Source organism: Buteo buteo, chromosome 27 (genome assembly GCF_964188355.1).
Source record: "Buteo buteo chromosome 27, bButBut1.hap1.1, whole genome shotgun sequence".
NCBI classification, from domain to species: domain Eukaryota; kingdom Metazoa; phylum Chordata; class Aves; order Accipitriformes; family Accipitridae; genus Buteo; species Buteo buteo.
Genome location: NC_134197.1, coordinates 13,008,326 through 13,034,150, shown reverse-complemented (window position 1 = coordinate 13,034,150; position 25,825 = coordinate 13,008,326). Strand labels below are relative to the sequence as shown.

Below are 25,825 nucleotides of genomic sequence, written 5' to 3'. Positions count from 1 at the left end.
CAGACACTTTAAGCATAAGAAAGATTATTTTTTTTCTGCTGAAAATATTTTACTAAGAATAAAAATAGCTAAAGTAATATTAAAAAAACACCCTCAAGAGAATATGGCACCTTTTTTACTTCTTGCTGATAATATATTAAGAAGGTTGAGTCTGTGCAGCAGTGCACGTGTTGTATTCCTGCCCTTTCTTTTATAGCAGTGTGTGCATATTTGGTTTAAATGAAGTTTTCTGAACTTTAGCATTTGTGTTTGTTGCTGTCATAACTGACTTTTTCAGAAATAGTTTCACTTTTTTGTTTGTTTTAGAGAGAAATAGGATGTGACCTTTCTTCTCCAAGAAGCAGCAGTAAAATAGACAAAATCTGCACCACATCATATAATTCAGATATTATCAGGATCGTTTCGTATCTGTTGAAACTTATTATAGCAGTTGAATTTTATGAAGGCATGTGCAATGCACACCTGTTTTAAAACTAAGTAACTAAGTACATGCACAGGTTATGTGTCCTTTTGGCTAAATTTATTAAGGAAAAAAAAAAAAGAAAAAAGAATACACACACACACACCCCCCCATCTAGAAATACTGGTAACCTCTTCAGCACTCCTTTTGATACACACAAGTTGTTGTTCTAAGCTGTTATTACTAGCATGTAAGGAGTGCTTTCTACTTTGGTGAAACTTACTGGACAGATAGAAACCAAATGTCAGCAACATGCTGAATAGTACTACATGAACATCAGGTAATCTGTCACACTTCTGTTAGTTTGGAAACTATACAGACAGTAACAATTCAGAAGTTTATATATGTACATGAAGCTTAGTTAGTATGAATAAAAAGTAGCGTAACTGGCTTATTTGTTATTGCTGTTTAAATAACAACTGGTTTTGTCTTGGTGCTTAGACTTTCAAGCAATTTCCACATCTTCCTCCACTGCCAAGGATCCCTCTTTGTCCAGAGCTTGCTGAAGAATTCAGAGACCCCTCTCAGAATCCTGAAAGTAAAAGTGGCTTATGTGCAAAATCCAAAGGGGTTTGCACTGTCATGGACCCTTACAGAAATTAGTCCAAAGTGTGCTTCCCTACACAGTTATGACTTGTATCTGTTCCATGAAAACCTCAGTAACAATTCTGCATCACATTGGAAGAAAATAGGCAAAGTAAGGGCTTTGCTGCTTTCAGTGGCCTGCTGTTTATCACAGGTTATCATCCCAAAGAAGTACTACTTTGTCATTCAATGAAAAGATATATGTCGACATTACAGACCATTTTGTGATATACAATCTATAACTCCTTAAAATACTCTTTAGGAGACCCAGACTACCTTAACAAGTGGTCTGCTATTGCTCCACTATTAAGTACTATGTTGTTACTTGCAGTGAGTTCCGAGCCAAAGCATTATTTGTACTGCAGACTGTATTAATTTCCTAGTTTCCTACTTGTTACAGTCTGTTATGAACTTTATTTCATTAATTCTGTAAGCTTGTTTCTACATCCTTGAAAACTGAGTCTTGTTTTTAAAACTGATTTACTTCCACACTTTCATCTTATTACTTCAGAGGGGATTATTACACCTATGAAAAATGAAAAATATAATAAAATTTTAAGCTTCATTATTTCAGTGGCATTGATGAACCATGATTTTAGGGAACTTAGCTCTCTTCAGTGTTTGGAAAGGTAGTGGCTCATCTTACTCCTGTTTTTAGAAATTATAGGAAGGATTCTTTTGTTTTGTCTGTTTGGCTAAATGGCACAAGCTTCCACAATGCTCAAGACAACACTGCTGTAGTCCCTCCATTATTTTGAAGCCATTAAGAACCATGTAAAATGAACTGTTGATGTAGCTGGGGTAATAAAATAGTTAGTGCCTAAGCTGCCCAGTTCTTATCACCTACAATGTTGGGTGGTTTTGTTTTTTTTTTAAGGTATCTCATAGCAAAGTAGTGCAGAACTTCATTTTCTCTTGTCCTGGATGGAACACATTAAAAAAATACCTATTTTTTTTAAAGTATATTGACATAAATATTCTAGATTTGTTTTCCAAGATTGTTTCCTGTACTTGCTTTCAGATGCTTACTTGCCATGTAAAAAATGTCAAGGTAGATTCACAGCTGCTAGTGAATATTTTAATAGCTTGGAGTTTTTCCCTTTTGTTCACTATGATTAGAAGGCAGAAATTTTGTGGGGTTTGGGAAATTGTTTCTGGGGAGTTGGGGGCCAGTGTTTTGGATCAATCTGTAAAAACCAATCTGTGTTGTTACCATCTCAGTGCAAACCTGAAGCTTGGACCAGAGCAGATACAGATGTAACTGGCCTGTTTCTAACATTATTTTCGCACATGGTCAAGGCACTCAACCTCATCTTAAATACCCAGCTGTTTCTGCAAATGATGAAAAAAATCCCCTTACAAGTAAACTACTTATCAGAGCATCTGTGGATCTTACATTACTTGGTAGCTATTATTCTGACACCATACATTTAAATGTTCAATACACTAATATTTTGTCTGCTTATCCTGGAAGGTCTTCAACAAAGGACAAAAATAACCAGCTTGCGGTTCTAGTACAGGCAGGAAGAATTTAATTTTACCTGTTCACACAAATACTCAACTACTTCTCATCCAACATTGTGTAAATATATCCCAAGCTTAAAGACAAGGTCAGATTGCTAAATGTATTGAGTTTGCTATTACAGTACAAGAATTTGTTTTATTTTCATGTACAGTTTCAGAATATATAGAGCATAGAAAATGGTATATTTTAAAGGCATATCAGGTAGAAAGAATATCCTAAAATGTGTTTGTCCTGTTAAAACTCTAGTTCAAACTGGTTTGGTATTTGTTTTCTTGGTATACAGAACATTCCCATCCATTCTATGTGGTATCATGTATATGCTGCTGTTTGTACACCATGGTGTGCGTGCTTTTCACTTCTCATTAAAGGGACAGAGCTTTTACTGTGGAATTAAGCTGTGTGTTCATGTATATATATATCTTTATTTTAAGTATTTGCTCTATAAATGACCCGAGCGTTATCAAGGCAAGAAACTGAAGAAGCATCATTTCCAAGTCAGTGGCTTAACAGCTTAATGTACAATTTTACAGGTCTGTCTTCTAGACATGTTTCAATCTGTATTTGCTTAAGAATTTCCCTTACTATTACATGTTTGAATAAAACTAGCAAAATGCCTAGACTAGCTCTAATAGTCTATCTACTTTCAACCCTAAACCGGCATCTGCTTATTTAAGACGGATTCTGCTTGCTAGCAAAATTCAGGTTTTGAATCTGAAATGTATTCAGCAAACTGTAGACACACTTTTTTAAAAAAGTAGGGTAATAATTCTTGAAATTGAGGGCATTCTCAATAAGAGAAAAAAAAACCCTGACAAAATACTAGCATCATGTTAGACTGGTGAGAATGCATTTTGCTCAGATTGATTTGGGTTTTTTACTATTATTACTACTTTTAATGTGTTGCCCTGCTTGCTCATCTGATTTTTTGACAGTCTTGTTGGGCTTTCTTTGCTCCCAAAAGACAAGTAGTACATGCCGAAGCATTTTAGGATGTTCAGGGAACAGAGATGGAACTATACAACCTATTACTCATGTTGGAGTCAGTTTGTATACAGTTATGCACCTGAACTTTTACTTTGTGAGAAACCAAGGATGAATTATCTGAAGGAATGGGTCAGACCATCAGTTGATATATAATGCAGTAAGTATCGACGCTACTTTGTGATAACGAATTTGTTCTACGTTAAGTGCAAGACCTCATTCAAAACCTATTTACTTTTTTACTGCCTGTGTATTGGGCCAGCTGTAGTGAATATACTGAAATAAATAAATGGTTAGTGCTTTTACAAGGTCAAATCTATATTTAAGCATCAAAGCTGTGACTAACCAGAAAAAGCCACTTCATTCATTTTCCACGCTGATCTTCCCAATTCCAAAATCACCATTGGGCAAAGCCAGTATTAGACTGCTGAGCAGTTAAGCCTGGTATTACAGTACAGATTTCTCTCACAAAACTATTGAAAAATAAAAATCACGAAGTCATTTTATCTTGAAAAACTATCCTGGGATTAATAAGCATAGTAATTTCACAGATTTATTTAGTAGGAGTGTTTAGTTCAAGTAAAATCTACAAAGGAATTTAGAATGAATTTTTTAAAGGCCAATTTCCTAATGGGCAGACTCAGGGAATGCTTTTGTACATGATATATTAGCCGTGAAATCATTCTCTATATAATAAAAGCCCGGTGTAATAAATGTGTTGAGTTTGGCTGTAAAAACCTAGATTTGGCATTGCTTGATCACCAATTTGCTTAGAAATTTGAAGATGTAGGCAAGGTAATGCTTTTTTTTTCCCCTTTTCTTCCTTCCAGAAAGACTGCACAATGCAAAAATAAAAATAAAAGGATCTAGGACTTGAGTGGGGTATTTCTTCCTTCTCAGACTATTCCGGTCCGAAGTTGCGCAGTGAATTTGCTGGTAAATTCTCCCACCAAAGGCTCTGTATGTTTAAATTAAATGTGAAAGAGAATCAAGAGAATCATTTGCTGGATTACAAAAAGGAGTTTTTTACTTTTGCAAAGCAAGTGGTTTTAATAAAAGCTTGATGACACTTACTGCACATTATAAATAGCAGAACACTAGTCCTCTGCCAGAACAGACGCACCAAGTGCAGCTTTGGGCTTTTAGATTTGCTTTTTCACTGTGATCTGGGCCTTATTTTTTACTCCCCCTGTATTTAACCCATTCCAAAGGGATACAGCTGGTCCAGGAACATAGTTAGCATATTGCTTACAAATTAATTCGCACAGGCTTTATTTGTAATCTCCTAGAGGCCAGGAACAAACTGTTAATGTCTAGTAAAGGGAAAACCATTTATGATGATGAAATATGTAAAAGAAGCAATTTGGCTCTGTCCTGCTTAGACCCCTGACCTGTAGGTGCCAGACATTCCATTAAACCTGCCATTTTTTAAATTCTGTTTCATATCAAGAACACAGTACATTTTTAGAGAAACAATACCTTTACTACAAAACCATGTAAATGATTATATACAAAATGGTTACTGGAATTTGGTTTTGTACTGTAGTGACAGAAATAACTAGCTGCTGACATTTATTTACGCTTCCTTAATACTAGGTACATAACCCCACTGATCAGAGTAAAGGCAAATGCAATCCAGGCTAAGACGAAGGAATAGCCATATTGGCCTTTAGAAACTTCAGTGCCATAACCATTGCTCTTGTGTAGTTCTTCATGCCTATCTGTATAAATGGAAGCTGCAATCATGACACACAGACCTGGAGGAGGAAAAAAATAGTAATGTTTAGCATCTTAAAATATTATCAGCATGCATAACAACTATTCACTGCCTCTCTTCTGTCAGCTGCTTCCACTAATGTCCTTTTCTTGTAGGCACTCATTTTCCATCCTCAAACTAAACTGAGAGCATTTCAGGACACATTTTCAGGTTTTTTGGCATGGATTAAATTTGAAGTGCTGTTGTGTATTTATGTCATTTGCAGTGAACACAAAGTGATTCTAAACATCTGGACAGTTTTAAAGAGTAACAAAAAGTTAAAGGAATACCTGCCTGTAACAATTAGAGTTACTTAATTTGTTCAAGAAGTCCAGAATCTCAGATTTCTTCCCTTCAAAGTTTAAATTACTTCATTCTGAGCAGTGATGTTATCCATGTTTTAACTGCCTAAATAGTACAGAATGGAGCAGTTCACAGTTTAAACAAATAAGAAGGATAAGCTATGGCCTCAAAAGCCCTACAAATTTCTCATGCAGCTCATTCTTTTTGAAATCTTTTTCCCCTTCCCTTTCCTACTTTCATGTAAATATCATTAAAGTCACAAGTGTTGAAAAATCACTCACATGACAGGAGCTGGATAATAGAGGTTAACACAAATCTTTCTCCTTGTTTTAGACGGAAGAGTTGAAGAATGAAAACCAGAAATGCCACACAACAGAAAATAGTAGATAGGATCATGGTGGCCTGAACAGCCTGAATTGATTGATATTCTGCAAAACAAAAGCAGCCTTGATTAAAAATACAGTTTCTCTCTTTGCCTACTCCTGCAATGAGTAGAGAAGCAGAGCTATGTTCTGTAAGCAGGAGTTCAGCAGATAGAGCAAACCAGTTGTACATGCATTGCCTAGGGTGGTTCTTCTCTGCTTCCTTGGTATTAATACAGCCAGTGGTTTAAGGACTTTTAAAAGCTTTTCATAAAACTGAATAAAAATACCAAAGAGATTATTTCTCCCACACCACATCCTTTGCTACCATCAATGTACTAAAAGCACAGTGAAACTGCCAGGTGTCTCAAATAGCTTACAAATGCAGACCCGAGCCTCTCACCAGACCTGCAGACAGCTCTATCCAGTAAGATGTAACTAGACAGGATATCCACGCTCAGCACAAAAGATTCCTTTGATTCAGGTTTTTTGTCCTGTCAATTACTTCCCCATAACTAGGAGCTAAAGTAACCAATAATGTGTAACTGCATGTAGCTGCTTTGTGTAACTTTGCTGCAACCATACAGACAAGCTAAGCTATATAGATAAGCTCCTCTCCTCTAGCATAGCCACACTGCAGTTAGTAGGTCTGTGAACAGCAGACATACCTGGGCTACTTACAATCTAGCTACTTTGGGTACCTGATTTCAATGAATGCATAGTAATACAGACATCAAATGCAAATTTGTTAAATTCGTGTTAGCTTAGATAATGCCTGTGTGTAATGGATCATCTCATCTCACTGCAGCATAGATATGCCCTAAACCAACTTGATGCTCAGAAAGCAAAGTTACTTTATGGGTACATGGCTCTTCAAATCATCTACCTCTTTAATATACACAAAGATTGAAAGTGTAGAAATAAAGTAAATGTAACATTTTACAGTTGTTTTTTTTTTTTTGTAAAGCAGGATATTGGGCTGTGCTGTGTAAGTCCTGTTACAACTCCAGCCTGTGTTCTGACTTTCTTCCACTTTTTCCCCCATGCCTGTACGCAGCTCAGCTCAATTCTGAGGCAAATTCTATCACTTCAGCCACACTTTCAGATGACTTCACTGTTTTTACCTGATCTGATTTTTTAAGAACTCTTTAGCACTCGTTGTTAGCTGTTTTGTGTTTACTCTTGCACTGGGCTTTCAAGTGCACCTGACAGTTCCCTCTGTTTTCCTCTTAGATACACTGTTGGAACAGTTTTTAGAAGACCTGAGTAGTTAGACCATGCAGATTTTTTAACAAATATATTATTGCCCCTGTACATTTCATAGCGATTTCACCAGATCTCCTGCCAAAGGAACTGACATAGGCATGGAGAGACACTCACCTCTGAACTGATCAGTAATAGCCACACAGGTGCTAGTATTCGTGGCACATATTCTCCAGACATCTGTAGAAAAATTATCTCCTACCCACCAGGCCTGCAAAATAAAAGTAAAGGGCTCTTCCAGGAAAAAAAAACCAACAAAAAACCCCCACAAAACCCCCTAGTTGTCCGAGTGTCTCCTGATCATATACATCAGCTGGAACTAATTTCTGTTCATTTTTGATACTTAACCGCTGAAACTAAAATTGAGGTCTAACGGCATTTTGGAATAAAGGGTACATCATTATTCACATGTCATTTTCATTTTAGACCTGTGTAAAATAGAAAAGGGAATGACAATCTTAAACATCCCATTTTCCACTGTTTGGGCAGAAATTTTGGATAGTCAGTGATTGCTCACTCCTTAAGATACCTAGACAAGATCTGCTTTGTTTATCCGGACCCTATTTAGGATGCACAACTGTTTAAAAGCAGAGCATTTTTTAATTCGCAGGAAATAGCAGGGTATACATCTACAAAACAGAAGCCCTTTATAAATTTTCTGGTTCCTGATACTGAATTGAATTAATCTCAACTTAACGTAGCTGTGCTGTCAATGTGCAAATGCAGTATGTAGATTATGGCATCTGACTGGAAGTGGCTAGCGACAGATTAAGATCCTCCTGTGGTATTTCTATTTTGATGTTTTAACATTGAATGCAAAATGGTACTACAGTGACTGAACAGATTTTTACGGTAGCCTGGGAAATGCCAAGCACTCCACACAAGTGGAATTTCCTCAGGAAACCCATTCCCGTTCCGATAGCTACCCAGGCCTTTGTTTTGACCAGAGTTGGAAAAATATGACTTTTAAATATGACTCCTGGTAGCATCTGCTGCTTAAATAGATGTTCCAGAAACCTCACAACTTACTGTGCAGCTTTGCAAACAATACTGCAATAAAAACTAATATATTATGATAGTAGGCATATGTGTAATAGTAACACTGTGTTTTAAGAAAAAGCATTACTTTCTCAGGATGACATTCATTTGGATTTTGCAGTCCAAGTTCAATGTATTATTTTTCAGCTCTGAGCACTATATAATCCTTTCAGAGTTATGTTTATGACTATAAAAAGCCTCTGAGGATGATAAAATCTAATAGAAGGTGGTTACACAGTTTAAGTTTGTAATTGTTTAAAAGTAGCTAATGACAAAAAGCAGAGTGCATAGGATTTCTATAATAATTTGATTTGTATGTAGCAGATCTGAACTAAGAATAAGTTGTTTTGTCCATTGTCCTAGCTTTCTAAATATTCAAAGGAGCAGGGTAAGACAACCTGCTTTAGTGCTCAATTAATGACCTACTTCAGTGGAACAAATTAACCAGCTGACTGAAAGGTAACATCTGAGTTTGTACAATTTTGCAATAAAAGGTTGTGGGTAATACATCATGTCACTTGGAGCATAGTCTTGGAAAAGACTATGGGATTCAAACCAGCTTCACTGACTATGGTATTTTCAGCAGACAATTTTTTAATCCTAAAAGCCTGTACATACACCGAACCTCTTGGAGAAAGACAGACTCTAGTGCACAGTTAAGAGTACCAGTCAGGATAGCAGGCTGTTTTGGAAAGAGGAAAATTCAATTAAGAGCTAGATGTAAATATTGGAACGTAAATTCTTTCTGGTCACAAAAATAAAAAGGAAATTTGAAAAGAATGCAAGCTAAATTATTCTAAAACTTTGTGCTGAAACTGCTTCAACTGAATGGAAACTGATAAACTCATGGTGTCTCTTTCATGCTTTAAGTGGGTATCTTGGACAACCACTTCTGAGGCAAAGCATACCTTGCCTGAAATTATCCCCACGCATTAACCATGAGCTGTTTGATTTCATGTACTTGACACAAAAGGACGAAAGATTTCCCCCCACGCACTTCCCCTCATGTCTAGCTGAATGAAGTCCCATAGCTCTACCTTGCAATTTGTAAATATACTCCCTGGCCAAGTCTGTCACAGGTGAGAAGATTAGCTGCATAACATGGGCTTATAACATGATGCCATATAAATGCATGGCATGTACTTGTATAGTCTTATCCATGTATACCAGCAACATGCGTATTCAAGGCATTTTTGTTACGAAAAGGTATAAGGAGTGCCTAACAAAGTTCTGTGCTTTCAATAAGCAAGTTGAAGACAACCAGAGAAGAGTAACTTCATTTTTATGAAGCAAAGAAACACTTGTGTGTTTGAAAGAAAAAGAGAAGAAATGACACTTACATTGTCAATAGTTGAGATGAACAGCAGTGCTGCTGAGGTTATGTGAAACACAATAATGAAAGCCAGAAGAATCAACATCCTTGATCTGTGGAGGCTTTAGTCTGAGATAAATCTGTTAAAAATAAAAGCATATATGAACAGTCTTTAAAAGCTGCCAACGGATCAGCCTGTCATTACGCTATTTCACTGTGGCTGTGAGTAGTCAAGCCCAGCGTGAGTGTATTTCAGAGCGAGGTGCTGTTAGTCAGAAACATCGTATGCACTGTGAGCCCACAGCACGTGTTCTTTCTCCAGAGATAAAAGATTTCACTTAATCAGACTTTACATCAGCATAACAGCTTTCTGTTTGTTACATGTGATACGTAACTAGCATCACTGGTGTTAAAATGAATCACAACTTGAAATAAAGCCAAGAGGTGCATTTTGCAACCTGCCAGTGGGATGGCTGCAGTGAATAAACACAGAGAGAAGCTTCTTTCCATGTGCTTCTCCAGCAAGGATATAAAACTCCTTCATGTTGACTTTTAGAGAAGTACTTTTCAAATGACAGCCTCGTTTGCATGTGATGCTAGAATTTCCACTGGCTATAGTAAGGTCTTGCTTCAACCATGCTTTCAAAGTAGGAAGAAACGCAGGTTTCGAAAGGATGCTTGAAGAACAAAATTAAGTGCATCAGGAACTACCTCCTAGATTTAGTAACAGCTTTGTTGTACCTTAGGTCCCATATAGGTTGCCCTTTCTTTATGTAGTTACACATTTTATCCATTGATGAATGACTCGGGGCTACCATTTTCTCCAATAAATTGCTCTGACCGGTAGGGTTGAATAAACCCATTAATCATGTAGTAATCCAGTTAGTTATTTTATGTTCAGTCATTTAATACTCTCTCTAGTCTACCTATTATCTTCATACCTTATCTAACCCTTTTATTACATTTCACATCTCAAATGAAAAGAAAATAAAAATTCTTATGTACAAAGGAACTACAAACTTTATTTGAACTGGAATCCCCAAGAAATCTGTGGGCATATAACAAATAAGTTAGGGAAAACTACTGTTACTAATACATAGAAATGTACAATTGCTTGGTATATCTATTATCTTTTTCTTCTTGTTGTGTAAAAATGCTTGCCAATTAATATATGCTATATTCTGTAAGGCATCTGCAGCAATCTGCAGATATTTTTGTTGCATTTAACATGCACCATTCTGTAGCATTTATCTGCATGTTATCACTCATCAGTACATTAATGCATGTTTCTCCACTTCCTTTGCTTTGGAGACATTCTGTTATGTCAAATGATCCCATTCATGTAACAAAGCAACTATCTAGAAGAAAAGGCAGTTATGATTTTTTTCAAGACTTCCATGATTTTTTTCATGTCTAACCCTCTCTCCCTTACTGCCATTTATTAGAATCACAAACCACATGCAGAATTTAACCAAATGAAAGGACTACTTTGACAGCATTTTTAAAGCAGCTCCACTGGCATTTTGATGAGGTCAAAATACAATTACTCTGCAAAACTTTAACAAAAAGATAACACACAGCATATAAACACGCTGAATAGAGACTAGAAGTTCCAGACTAATCCTTTACGTCTACACTGCAGTATAGCATTACACTGTAGTACACCGTTATAACAAGCACAAAGCCAAACAGTATTAAAGTGCTTTTGAGAAAATGAAAATTGATCGGATAACCTTATATCCAAATCTAATTGGAATGACTGTATGGGAAAACTAAGTCAAATCCTAAAATATGGAAAGCAGCTACACAAATTTTTATTCCTTCTTATTTTCTCACTGTTAAACTTTGCCTTCTCAGCCACAACAAAGAACAGAAGTGGTAATTTCCTCCAAAGAGCCAATTCTGCTGTATGACTCAGGATCCTCTGAATCTAGTTCTGCTTCTAGAAATGTCATTCATGGTTCTCTATCGAGCCTTTATTGAATGAAAGGAAGGAAGAAGGAAAAGAAGATATTTTGTGGTTTTGTATAATGCCACATCAAAATATTTTCATTGTGAAATGTACCAGCATTCACACAGGACTCTCTTGTCTTGTGGTTGGGTTTTTTTCTGAGTTTCATTTGTTGCACTGATGGTATCTAAGCAGACAATAATGCAACAGTCATCTGCCATATAAGGAGAGAGAATCAAATTGTACTCAGTATTATTTTAAGAATAACAATACAATTTCATCTTATTACATGAAGCATCATAAAGTAAGAGAGTCGGAAAAATGTAACCTAATTAAAAACAATCTTGCAAAATCAGGACTTGCCAGCACTGAAAAATCCACTTAATCCTTAATCAAGTGAATGTTTTTGTTTTACTGCTTTCAGCCATAAACAGAAGTGTTTCAAACAGGATGGATAAACACGTATGGCTGATGAGGAGAAGACATTTTATGTTTTACCCAAATAAAGCCAAGATTGAATGAAAGAGCTTTCTGTTTTGTCTTTACAAAAAAATAAAGGACAGTAGGAATAGTTTCATGTTTCTGTTCTGAAGAACCTTCGTAACAGCCATTTTTAGGTACTTCCTCCTGACTTGCTGGTAATGGCTCCCTTCACGAGCTGCTACAACTTCTGTGCACACAGTGCTACAACAACTATACAGAGATACGGGAATTAAATACACTGGGGGAAAGGAAGGAGACAGACCAATTCCAAATAATTAATACCAGGAAAAGACAAGAAGAACTTGTTACTCAGTCTGTCGTGCCTGAGCAGGGATCCCAGAGGTGCACAGAAAGATCTGTGGACTTCAATCACTCCTAGCAACTTTCTCTTCCCATGGAGACCAAGGCTGGTTCATCACAGCCTGCACAAGGAGTAATGAACGGAAGAGGGTCTTCCAGCTAAACAATGTAATCTGTGCGCAAGAAGCAAAGAGCAGCTCCCTTCTTCTAAGATGCAGCCAGTAACGATGCAGAAGCTCCTACAGTAGCTGTGTGCCTCTCAGGGCAGAAATTCTGGACTGCATCTCTCAGGGGGGACTATTAGCTACCAGTCTTCTTGCACTCCAGACAATGCTGGAATTTAAAAGTTTCTTTTGGAGACTCAAGATCCTCCCACTCCTTCAGCAAGAAGCTCTTCCTTCCCTGGTCCTCTGGGGACAGCCTGCCTGGGCACCCCCTAGCAGCCGGCAGCTCCCTTCCCTCTCTCTATGAGCAAGGGAAGGACACAGTTGTTTTCACAGACAGAATTTCTGAAAACGCTGTTTGCACTAACATTCAGAATGCTTGCTTTAATAATTTATTACTAACCAAACACTTTGGTAACATCCTATTCTGCATACTAGCTGTACTCCTCACTGTTTCTTATTCACCATTAACTGTTTCTCAAGGGCTCTCTTCAGGTTCACAATCGTCCCCGGTTCGTTTAGCAGCAGCTGAAACTCCTGCGGAAGCTTGCCAAACCAACAGCACGCCACCTGGCAGTGGCTTTTGCTTTGCTCTTTCAAAACGGAGGGTACGTACAAGAACAAATAAGCTAGCACTACTGTTTAACCTGGTTGAACTAATTCTGCTCAACAGAACAACCAGCAATTTGGGTTAGATTAAAATCCTATCATCTCTTACATTTAATTTGTGCAGTCACAAGAAAGTATTGCTTAAAAGGGGTTGTTAATAAGAACAGAAAATACATTTTTAAATCACATACATTTGGGAATCTAGTACTTTGTACTATTGCACTGAACAAGAATCTGCTAACAACTATATTAAGAGGATGTATAGAAATGATCAGACTCTTCAAGTAAAACTTTGATATTGATATGTAATATGATAGGGGATCCTGTAGTATTTTTTTCTGTGGCTGTTTTGCAGCTTTGGAAGCACTGGCCTATTATCAGTGCTAATACATGCTACTATGAAAAAGTTTCTTGCTCTTACAGGAGTCTTGCTCTTAAATGAACCATTGCTCAACTCTTCTGTTTCAGTCTCTTGATTATAGATAAGCATATTTCTATGGACCAAAAAAAACTTCCTGGGCAGAGTAATTTTTTACTTTCTATCATTTGAAGTAATACACACTATGGTCTCAAGTCAAGTGATTTTCAAGTACACTGCCTTTAGGCCTGGATGAAGACGGATGATGCAACAGATATTGTTCATCATTCCCCAAAGTGGTTTGAATTCTTTTAATAGTTTTTACACACACACACACACACACACACGGAAGAAAAGCTTTTTGGACACACTATAGTTGTCTTTTAATAGAGATGATGGAGCCACTCTTCTCAGAAGTACATGATGAAAAGACTAGAGGCAACAGTCACAAGTTGCAACAAGGAATATTCCAATTGTGAAAAACGTATTAATTATATTCATAATGAGCACGATTAAGTACTGGAACAGGGCCCAAGAGGCTGTGGGATCTCCATTCTTGGACATCTTCATAACTTGACTGAAGCAAGGCCCAGAGCATCCTGAACTAACGCTCTGCTTGGAGCAGAAGCCTGGACTAGAGACCTCCAAAGGTCCCTTCCAGCTCTGCTCTCCTGTCAATCCATAGCTATTTCAGGAACCTCCCTGTACTGATCTCCAGCAAAGCTCTGACAAAAGAGAACATAAAATTTGACTTAGCTCATCACATGTGACATAAAAAAAGATTTTGGGGTTATAGTAAGAATGACATTGGATGTCAACATGAATTCTTCAATTGCAAGCCTCAGCATTTAATACCACTTGTATGTTTTAAGGCAGAAATGTGCAGGTACAGCTGAGTTAGAAGTGCAGACTGCCACTGAATCCAAAAAGAGTAAGTTATGAGAATCCTACTGAACACATCCAGATTTGCTGTGGTAATAAGGTTTCCCACAAATGCTGTTAAGTTGCAGGATACTTACACAAAACACATTGAAAACAAAAGGCCAGTTATATTAACAACAAATATTTTTTCAATTAGTGCAGAAGAACTGTTTTTGGGTAATACTAAAGTGCTACCTTATTTTGCACAGGGAGGATAAATGCAGCAGTCACACTTATCTTTAATCTTTTCAGTAATGCAGACTACTGGAAGCAGTAATTTGCACTTTTGTTATGAGAGCCTGATGTGCTTTACAAGAGGTGGCTAAGAAGGGCCTCTGCTATAATCTTCTAGACATGCAAAGGCAAGTACCTTTTTACAAGATAAAACAATACAATGATCACAGAACTACACAGTAAAAAAGAAAAGTATCCAGCCCAGGGTTCCTAACTTTTCTGTATTGTAGTAAGCAAACACATCACAAAACTGGATTGCCACCTATGTCAAACTCCACACCACCACCCCAAAAAAGTCTCAGTTTATCTTCAAGATAACATTTATCTTCAGTGTCCAGCAGTACAAAGAAACATGCCTATTTGAATTTTTTCTGCTGCTTTGTACAGCAAGCAAGCAAAAAGGAAAACTCTGTTTCTGACAGTTCTTAGCAGAAGGTTTATCACTATTTTCCAGTCCAGATGTCATCTCCGCAACCCATGCTTTCATTTCTTCCCATGCGGTTAGATTCTGCTGCCAGGCTATTTCTCATGTTTGTGCATACTTGATTTTTGCAACCAGAGAAACGTGCATAGTACAGTATGTTTATCATGTGCTCATCTGCATTGAGAAAGCTAAAGCTTATCCTACAACATTGTCTGCTGCCCTCACTTCCTAAAATCAAATCAGGTTTTTGTATCATCTTCATCTGAGTCCATGTATGAAGAAAATCTCAACACAGACAATCCTGGGTTATACTCCTAGAACCATGGTGAAAACACTGCAGAACAGCTCCTGCTCTGTACAGACCAAGGCTGGAGGTGTGCAAACTGCTCATCACCCACATTTAGTGTGCTGAAAAGACACACCCAAAAGAAGGGGTAGAGGATCCTGCTAAACAAGTTACCATACCTGCAGCTTTCTGCACTGAGATTTTTCACTACAACTAGAACAGCAGGTCTTTGGGCCATCAATAAGCATTTGATTCAGCTGAACTTTCTTGAGGTACTGGTGTAAAACTGAATCAAAGCAAGCTGCCTTAACTATCAATTCTTCTGCCCCTCGGTGCTATAATTAAGTCTGTATATGTGAAATTAGAAAAAAAAGCTTGTATCCTGGTGGCATGAGAAGTCTGTCATCTTGTGATGCATCATAAGATGTTTGGATTTACATGATAATCACTTTGTTTTGCTCAGTGTTCTTGTGCCACATCTCATGGTGTCTCATGACAGAGAACTCAGGAGTTGGCTCATGTTTTGCCTGTACCATTGTCTCTAAACATGCATAAAATTCCCTGGTTTATAAGGAACAGAGTGATACTGTTAACTTTTTTTTTTTTTTAATTTTACCAGATATGAAGGGTTCTGTTTTTCTTCTGTGATTCCCAGAACTGGAACCAAAAGTGAAGTAAGTTCAGACAGCAGATTCTCCCAAACTAGCAAGAACTTTGAGGATTTCAACAATCCTCTAATGCCTAAATATCAAACAACATAAAGGACAAGAAAATCAGGAAATTTAACACCAAGGGAATAATTATACCAGTTGAAAGAACTTACTCCAATTTCATTATTCTTTCTGCCTGAGTTAATTTAACAGTTGGGAACACCAACATTACAAGATATAATTTACTGAGTGATATTCCTTAAAACAAGGCAGATAATATCCAAGCTCTTTCTTACACTTTCTTTCTACACTTTTCCCTTCCAGTGTTCTCCCAGCTGACTACTGCTCTGACCCTATTCACAGTCTGTGGTATCTGTACATTAATCCATCATTTGAGTAATTTCCATTGGATCACCTGTCTGTCATTTTTTGTTGCTGCAGTGTTAACCTGGCCACATGCCCGAGCTGCAAGGCTGGTCTGACAGAGGTGCCCAGCACAGCAGCCCATCCTCACTGTCCTCAGGGTTTCTGCGCACCCCTGGGTGTTGCTGTGCACACACCCCAGTTGTGACACATTTGGATCCTTTCCATGTCAGCTACAGAAGAATCCTTCTGTCATGCAAGGAGAAGTCTCGAAAGGATAAGCACATCCTTGTACCTTTCTTTCTTATTTTTTTTCCTGTGTCATCAATGCATATTGGAAAAGAAAAGAAAATACAACTAAAGCAATCTAGTTCTATTTTAGATGATGACTTGGGAGCCTTACTTTAAGGAACCAGCCTTTTAAACATTTCATAGGACAGGAGTGCTAATCTTGAAGCTAACATTGCATGCAGATTTATAAATAGCATGCAAAGGTTTTGCTGCCAATAATCCCTGAAAAACGTATTGATAGTTCTCTGGTGCATGAAGTGAGCTGCTACTGTTAGACCTCACAGGTGTACAAACTACAGAGAAAATGAGCTTTCTCTTTTATTAAAGTCTTATTTACAAGTGTCATTTGGTAATTAAAAATATAGATCTACCAACAGATGTGGAAGTCTCTGTATTTCTGCTCACATACTCTCTGTTTTCAGGGAATCAAACATATTGTTGAACTGGACTCTAGCTGACCTATTCTTCATGTTCAGGTGTAGACTCAAATTATGATCTGTTTTCATGCTCAGGTATTACAGAGCTAACCATCAATACAGAAGCAGTATGTCCTCTTTCAGCCAGTGATCTCTTTAGCCAGCCAGCAAACCTCCGAGAAGCGCTCGTGGGCTCTGACTAGACATCGATGATATTGAATGGGAACCTGGGAGGGAAGAGCAAAATAAGAGTAACAGTCTACACAGCAGACAGGCTCCCACCCCATTTTTTCCTGGTATAAGGCTAAGCGTGAAGAACAACGTATGCTCTTCAAGAAATAAAATTTCAGGCCCCTGCTTGATGCTGGACTTGGAATCAAGAGGGCCAAGTGTCCTGTCAGTCCCTAGATGGCACAGACACCATCAGCTCTTTTTGCTTATAAGCAATTTGTTAATTGAGAACACACTTAAGCCCGTAGCTGTTTGTGCTGCCTATTTTATGTGGAAGGAAGAGAGCTTCTCACACTTCCAGCTGCTTTTCAAAGTCCATCACAAAGCAAGGAAATCAGAAGGAAATGAAACAATGTTCCCTGCACACAATCACTGTATGTAGGCAAAAAAAAAATAATCAATACAGCAAAAATTAATTCACACCATTTTCTAGAGCTCTATTTGAATTACATTTATGCTTTTTTAACTCAATGGCAGAAAATGAAAGTAGGGTCATTCTGCCAGATCTCGATTTGTTGGTGCCCTTGCAGCAGGCTGTGTTAAGACCCAGCAACCTCCAGCACAATTAAAGCAGTTGGCTGCTTGTATTTTGATAATGAAATACAGGGGCTTGGAGACAAACTGGCAAGATATGGTATGACCTAGTTTTTATCTAGCTTCTTTCAGAAAATCTTGCTTGCAACCAAACCCCTGAGGTCTGCTTCTTCTGTGCACCAAGATTAATATAAATGTGCACCATAGCTTAATAAAGCCTTTTGTTATTACGGTGGTTGGGTGTTTGTCCATCCTGTTGGTACTGTGTGGGACTGCCTGAACAATAGTAAACTTAGAGTGAATAAGCTCATGTTCTTGGCCTACCTATCACCTATGTGTGAGGGGATACTGAAGCACCCTTTCAGCACTTTCTGAATCTATTTCATAAACACTAAATCTTAGCTCCTCCTCAGAAACCCCACCTAGTTACCAAAAGACCATGCTTACAGTTAGGCCGGGCAGATTTTCCCTGGATTCCTCTGTTCCTTCTTACCCTGTCCTCCTCATTTGATCTATGCTATTAAGCCAGAACTCCAAAGACTGGGAAATTATAACCCTGCTATCCCATATGTTTCCAAACAAAAACAAGAAAAAAATTGCAGCAAAAACGCAAAGTGCTAGCTTTGAGTACTGAGACCCAAAGAAGCTGATGTTTCTAATTTCTTAGGAATGCTTTTAATAAAGTTTTGACCTAGGGATGCCAGCATTGCTGCCACTTCTGTAACTGTGTCGGTCATTTATTTGCAAACAAGTTTGGACTTGGTTTAGACTTGCTCTACCACTCCTTTCACTATGGCCCTACTGTGTGCACTGCAGAGGGAAGTCACTCTGCCACGAAGCCTTTGTGGGCAGACTGAGCAGAAGAAAACAGGCAGGACCTATGGGAAAACACAAACATAATGCCCTGTTGCAGGGTGGGGAAGTGGCACTTACAGGGAAAATGAGCATCTTGTGACATCTTACCTGAAAATCCTAAAAAATAGCCTCAAGCTTAAAAGATTCAAGAGAGATGTGTTCCAATACTCCAGCAAAACCTGGAAGAGAAACGTAACAGCCACTATACACTGAGAAGACAATTTAGCAGGGACAGAAGCCAGCTACCTGCACTGACAGACCCTCGACTACAGGCATATTTGAATAATAGTCTTTAAGCCTTCATCTTTTCAAAACTGCTCTTTAGAGGTTTTTGTGTGTTCAGCAGAAACAGAATGTTTGTCCTCCTCTAGCAGCACCAACCAGCATATTCCTCAGAAGTAAATCTTTCATATATTCTTCTTTTTCCCTAAAGCACTGTTTCTTGTAACTGCACTTTTATGCTAGATAATTATTATCTCAGATTTAGCCTGTTCTATGTCTGCTTTTAAATCCCAACACAACCCACAGTGGTTTAAGGTAGCCTACCTTATTACTAAATAACACCTGAAATGGTTACAATTCATCTCTAATTCCCATCATAGCCCTTGCTTGTGCCCTCCACCGTCTGCTCGTCCACCTTCAGCTTATGCTGAGAGTCACATGCCTTTGGAAAAATGCTAACAAAAACTGGTCTTTAATGAAAGATACCCCATGGAAGCAATCTGTTCAAGAGATCAGTTCTCAAAGGGCACATATTGTTCAAATTACCCAGCAGTAATCTGAAAGAAGGAACTGCTTGTATATTGTAGTTTCTGGTTTCTTTCAAAACATAAATGTATTCTCTCAGCTTTCACAGAGGCATCTGCAAAACATGTTACAAAATGTTTGTAACTTTGGAAGTATGTATGGGTAGAGCTTAATTGTATGCTTAGAAATTGAAAAAAGCAAACATCATTTCAGGTGTTCAATGCATCCTCTTTGTTCAGCCAGTTTGCTTTCAGTTGTGCACCAGATATCACTTCAGTATAAACAAAGTTGTGGTATACATTAAAACGTTCTTAACAATCAAGCTGGTCTAAAAGTACTATAAGCTTGTTTTCCTAAGCTAAACAAGGCAAGAACTTCTCGTTCTGACTTGTTCATTTTCAAAGATGAAGACAGACTGGCGATATACTTGCTTGCAGGTCAAGGCACACACATGGAAGGAAAAAGAACTGTTTAACCTAAAGATGAAAATAAATGGCTATAAATCAGGTGTGAGCTCATTTAGGATGGAAATTGTAACTCTTAGAGCTGTCAGGTTCTGGAACAACCTTACAATCACCACAGCATGGGAAAAAAAGACCCGCCTCCACAAAAAAGGATTATCCAGTGCTTATGCTAGCAGGGCAGCAGACCTGGTGACCCGAGAGGTCGCTCCAGTCCTGCACTCCTGTGAAGGCTATCCCAACAGTTTCTTTGAGGTCTCCGTATGTTTTGCAACATGCTTTTGCATGATACCCATGCCCTGGGCACTCTACTGAATTCTGCCCTGCCTTTCAAAGACTTCAGGTAATGCTGAGAGCAATGCTGACTGTTGATCTGTACAGTGGAGTAATACAAGTGGTGATCATGGGACTGATGACACACACTCAGCTTTAAGGGAGGATTCATTTCTCAGGTGGGTGGTAGACCTACCAAGAGTGAGCGAGGCCTGTCCCCCTTTTCTGAGGGTGACCCAAGGGCCACCGCTGCCTGCCGGCACTCAAGAGCCGTGGTCAGGAACCAGAGAGTCTCTGCAGCCTGCTGGCACAGCCCTGCCTCTGGCTGGGGGAACCAGACGGCCGTTCCGTGGAGCTGGGACGATGACATGGGGGTGTACCAATAAGCTATTCGAGCTATGAGAAGCCTCCTGGGAACCTGCCTCTGAAGCAAACAACTGAACTGAGGTGTGGCCTGGCCTCACCCCTGCTCAATCACTGCGTGGCTAGATTTTGGTGTCGAGGTTGTCCCTGTTCAATAACTCGGCAGGGCAGGGAGGGACAGACCAAGTATAATACCAGACCTTTTCATCAGGTTGACAAATTAAATGTGTCCTCAGTCTGATCCGATGAAAAGCAAAAAAAAAAAAGCACACTTGCAGCCTTAACTCTAGACATTAATATAGTTCTGAGAGCAAATCTCAGACCCTGAGCTCTACTGACTGCAGACTGCTGCTTATCCAGAGATTATTCCAGATACAACAGAACAGCTAGAATGATTTATGTTGTTCCACCTAATTAACCAACAAACAAAGGCAGAAAAGGTCTGTCTTTCCAGATTGAAAGCAATGTGTTTAATTCAGTAGAAACGAAAGCTGATATTGTTTTAACTTTGGCAGATGCTCTATGGAAATTGCTAGCAATTAAATGTGTTACATCCACTGTTGTAAAATTTTCAAACGGCTTGTTTTGATTTGGCTTTGACTAGCTCTGTATTGAGAAATTTTGGTTTTGGTTGTTTCAGAGTTTACACATCATCTATCAAGAGTGTGAAAATACATCTCTATTGACAGTACAACAGTTGGCTATAAAATAAAAAGAGCAAACTCTTCCACAACTACTACTATTTTGTTTCACAGCAATACTGTAGCATACGATTGGATTTAATACTCAGCCTACCTTCAGAATGTCATTTTTACATTCTAATTTGTAATTGGCGCAATTAAAGTAAAACTTAAAGGTTGCCATGTGAACTTTACCAGTTCAGGCAGAAGGATTTCTAACACTTCTTTCATTGCACAGCTGAGCACACTAGTGGCACTGCTCTTCTACACTCTGGCTGCTCTATGGAAACAGAGCCCAGTCACCCCGTGCTACTACCTGTGTCAACTTCGCTCTACCCTACAGCTCCACCTCAACCAGGCTGGCTGCCCGCGTAGTGCTTGGGTCGCTGCAGAGCCACATCTCTTCGTACCAGCCACAGTGCCAGGTAAAGGCTCCACCAAGTATGCCGACACGTGATAAACGGGCAGGCTCAGCCAGCTCTCTTCAGCTCTACATTAGACTCTCCTTGCAGTCGCTCGACTTCAGCTTGTTTCTGCGTTTGAATTAAGCGGCTGGTTTGTTGCTTCCGTGGATTGAGAACTATCAGCCGTAGAGACCAGATGAGTCTGCAGACTGACTGCAGAGACCACCATCAGCACATGCCACTCAACAAGGATATCTGGAGACTTCCAAAGTCACCTTCTGCCTGGAAGAAGGCCATAATTTTGATGTATTTCAGGACACTTAACACCTGCATTAAACACCTGGGGGAGAGTTCATACTGCCCACCTTGGGTGTTTGCAGCCTGTGCAATTCCAAACATAGTGTGGTGCTTAAGAATCAGTGAAGTAAACCATAAATACATATCCTATAGCCATCTCTAAGGTGTGTTTGAGTCAGTCCACTTTCTGCCCCACCTACAGACTCCTGTGAACATCTCTACACAGCCAGAGGGTTGTATTTTAAGGTCACACCCAAATTATGAGGCTTCACCTGGCATGCACATACCATCATTAAACCTGCCCATGAAACTTCATAGGCAAAACAAAAAGGTGTAATTACATTTTCCCCATTCAGTGAAGAAATAATAATTCCTTTGATGGATGTATTCAGGCCATCAGGCTTTCTCTTGAATCCCACCCAGCAAGATCTGTTTTCTAAAAATTAAGATGCTTATCTTTCTAATGAAGTTATGAGCATCACCTGACATATTGAGATATATTTTACAAAATTATCTTCTCTCCAAAATAGTAAAGCTTTCAACAAAAATAGCGAACACTGAGACCCCACCACAAAGACCACTGGTTTGCTTTGAGCATCCAAAACAAACCAACCCTAACAAATGTTGAACAGCTCCATGAATGGAATTCCTTAGTGCTATGCTTTGTTTCCCTTGCTTTCCCTCTGACACCAACTTGATCTCAATAAGAGCTGTGCACTCCCTTCTACTTTCAAATTTGGCTGTGCTGAAGTATTGCATAGATTTTATATAAAGTGTTTGGTACACTTCGGAGTAAATCTCTTTCTTATCAGTTCCTATGTAACACAGTGCCTCATTCTGCTGGGTCGTCTTCCAATAAGAACATGGCAGTAGGACCTGGAAAGTACATCTTCTGCCAGCTAGCAATAGAAAAGATCTTGTCCCCAGAGACCTGCTTATCTCTTTAATTAAACATATTCTTGCACTGATTTATGTGGTGGTGTCATGTCTTACATGATGCTCCAGACACAAATAGAACATGAAGTATAAGTGGAAAACCAAAATATACACAAACCATTCAGGTGAAAAGGGAAGAGTCTCCTTGTGCTGCCATCCATCTCATTTTTAAATGGACAGGGAAACAGCATATGAAAGGAGACAGGCTATGACTAATATACTTAGCAAAAGTGGAGAAAGGTCTTGCTCCTCTAAATATCCATGTGGGACTCATCAATACAACATTCTTCTAATCATTGTAGGAACATCAAACCCAAGATGGGAAACAACCTTGAGACAAACAAGACAACAAAAGAAAAGCCATGACAATGGAAGTAAAAGAAAGATATAAGGCAACTGTGAAGTGAGTGATGCTAATAAATCAAGGGGTAAAAAGTGCATTAACTGAAAGCAGGTATAAGATGAAGGTAGAGATGTTAATTTCTTTTAAGCAATGTTGGCCAGAAACAATAACTACAGCATCTAAGAATTGAGACAGAACCCTGGTCTAAGAGAATAACGTTGCAGCAGCCTTCAGTCTTGACCTGCTCGTCTGTTGAATAACTTCCTTTATTAACAAGGTTTTAAATCTGCGTAAGCAAGTTGAATACACTGGTTTTCCGCACTAGCAGATCCTCAGCATAATCAACACTGTTCAGGTGCTTTTGACAGAAGTCTTTCCAGCGACCACAAATAAAGAATACACCACCAGTAGTGTCTTGTCTGCTGATAGTATGTTGTTTTTTTATTTTAAATGATATTAACAGACCATTTTCCTTCCCAAATGAGCATACTAACAAGAAACTGATCACCTCCTAAGGGTTTTCATGGTATTACTGCATTTCACCTTGAGTTAATGTTGATGGCTATCAGCAGAATAATTCCTAGTTTCCTGGCTGGGCAGGCAGCTGACCTGGTAACATCCATGTCAGCCATGCAGCTGACATGATAAAATCTGTACACACCTTTATTCAGCATGGAGGATGAATCTTCCCCCAGGTATCCCAACAGGCTAGCCTCCAATTTTATTCTACCAGTTCATAAAGGGATGCAGAGGATAGCAAGAGTTCTTTTTTTCAATGTCTTTGAAGCAAAGGTCAAGTCCTTACATCTTATACTGAATAAACTCACATCAGCTTCTGCTGAACATGTTTTCCATGCACCTTTGTTTCCAGTCCCACTTTGATTTTACCAGCGGTGGTAAGTACCTATACCCCAGCTGCACTCCTTAGCACGGCATTTAATTTGTCACCCACTCTCTTACTAAAAAGTAGCTGGACTCTCCAGTAAACCACAATTCACATTTCTCCCCTCACTGAAACTCATGCCCAGTACTCCCCCACCACTTGTGTGGGTTCCTGCCTGTCCATGTCTGCAGCCACCTGCCATCTCAGCCCTGGCAGTCCAGCCTCACAGCTCTTTTCCCGAACTACTCTACCCTGCCTGGACAGCAAAGCCTTCAAAATCACCATCAGAGAGCAGGTCTGGATGGAAGAGTCATTACAGACTATTTTATTTGACAGAAAAAACATCTGCTCAGGCAGGCAAGAAGGCTTATTTTACATAGTTAACATACCAGCACTGTATGTACAGAATCTGAAAGTAACTTAAGAGAAAGTGCTACTTTTTCTTTTTGATGGAGATCAGCCAACCATAGCTGTTTACTTCCCAAGTTCCTAAAGAAAATAAGCAAATCTAGTGTGTATTTTACAGCTATTTGGTGGGTTTCTTCACAGCCCTGTATCAAGTCAGAAGATACTTCTAAGATGCTCAACTGCAATAATTGCTGATCATTTACATATTATTGCCAGGTGTTGGGGAAAAAAAGACCTTCCTGCACCAAGTGAACAAAGTATTTCTGCCAAGAAATTAACGGAGAGGCCGAACTGCAGGTTTCTTGGTGGCAGCGTTCTGTGAGTAGGAGCAAGCCCTGGGTACGTCTGCTGAGGAAAGGATAGCAGTGCACTGTTCTTCCTAGAGATGCCCAAACAAGGAGCTGACCTCTAAAATTCAATACTCAGTATTACAAGCAACCCATGTTACTGAAAGCTGCCTGTCTGGTATCTGGCACATAACCTCCCGGGTGTAAGTTGGACATTACAGACAATAAAAAAACCACCAGTGAGAAAGACAGACTGGCTAATTGAAACTGTAGTTTGACTCAAGTGGAAAAACGTTTAACTCTGGCAAAAACTTCACAAACCGAGATCTGCACTGAATTATGTACGAGTGTGTTTTCCTTCCACTAGGGGGGGTCAGCTGCCAAAAACAATCAAACGTTACTGTAGTACACGCAAACGCCACTTAAGAGTACATTTAAAAAAAAAAAAACAAAAAACAAACCACCAAACAGAACGCAAACCGAAGCACCAGAAACTATCGCAGCGGGGACAGCGAACTCCCCGCTGCTCTGGCCCGGCCCTGGAGCCTCTCGCGCTGCGCCCCGTTTTCCCGCCCGGTCCCGCCGCCCCCTGCCCAGCCGACCGCGCGGCTCCCGCGGACGGAGCGCCCCGGGGCGGCCGGGCCGAGGCAGCGGGGCCGGGACCGGGGCTCGCCCGGGGGGCGGCGGCGGCGACGACCCTCCCCGGCCGGCGTCAGAGCGAGCCCGCCAGCGCCGGGAGAAGGGCTCGTCAGTGCCGACATAAAGTTTGTTTCGCAGTAAACAAAACCCTCGGCTTTATCCTTTTCCCCCTCTTCCTGCGGTTTCTTCCTCCCCTGGCGGGCAAAGCCTCCCCCTGCCCGCCGGCCCCCCCGCCCGCTCACCCCCGCGCCCCCCGCCCGGCCGAGGCTACTCACGGGCGCGGGGCGGGCGCGGCGCGGGGCCGGCGGGCAGCACTCCGCGCGGGCTGCGACCGTCTGGCGGCGGCTGCTGCCTCCCGCCCGCCCTCCTGCAGAAATGATGTCAGAAGCGAACTGGGTGTGGAAAGAAAATAATTTTCGAAAGTGCCCCTCAGCCGCCTGCGAAGGCGG

At 39.7% G+C, this 25,825-nt stretch overlaps 1 protein-coding gene across 3 annotated transcripts; it reads right to left on the bottom strand.

The window, feature by feature from the left end:
• Window positions 1-498: 498 nt before the first annotated feature.
• EMP2 (epithelial membrane protein 2) lies at window positions 499-25,788 on the bottom strand. 3 transcript variants are annotated; one of them, XM_075058956.1, is made up of 7 exons: window positions 25,652-25,780; window positions 18,764-18,834; window positions 17,148-17,262; window positions 9,614-9,725; window positions 7,353-7,446; window positions 5,892-6,038; window positions 499-5,308 (listed from the first exon to the last, which is right to left on the bottom strand). In XM_075058956.1, exons 4-7 carry the CDS (start codon window positions 9,689-9,691, stop codon window positions 5,124-5,126), a joined length of 504 nt encoding a protein of 167 aa, XP_074915057.1. In that variant the 5' UTR covers window positions 9,692-9,725; window positions 17,148-17,262; window positions 18,764-18,834; window positions 25,652-25,780; the 3' UTR covers window positions 499-5,123. The 3 variants fall into 3 exon arrangements, with proteins under 3 accessions (XP_074915057.1, XP_074915056.1, XP_074915055.1); XM_075058955.1 differs by lacking the exon at window positions 17,148-17,262; XM_075058954.1 differs by lacking the exons at window positions 17,148-17,262; window positions 18,764-18,834 and having other exon boundaries at window positions 25,652-25,788.
• Window positions 25,789-25,825: the final 37 nt, after the last annotated feature.

Bases quoted from the DNA above. Each gene is read 5' to 3' on its own strand.
- EMP2 (XM_075058954.1), bottom strand. From the start codon at position 9,691: ATGTTGATTCTTCTGGCTTTCATTATTGTGTTTCACATAACCTCAGCA. The intron at 7,447-9,613 runs GTAAGTGTCATT...TTTATTTTGCAG, and splicing joins TCATCTCAACTATTGACAAT to GCCTGGTGGGTAGGAGATAA. The intron at 6,039-7,352 runs GTGAGTGTCTCT...TTTGTTTTGCAG, and splicing joins TATTACTGATCAGTTCAGAG to AATATCAATCAATTCAGGCT.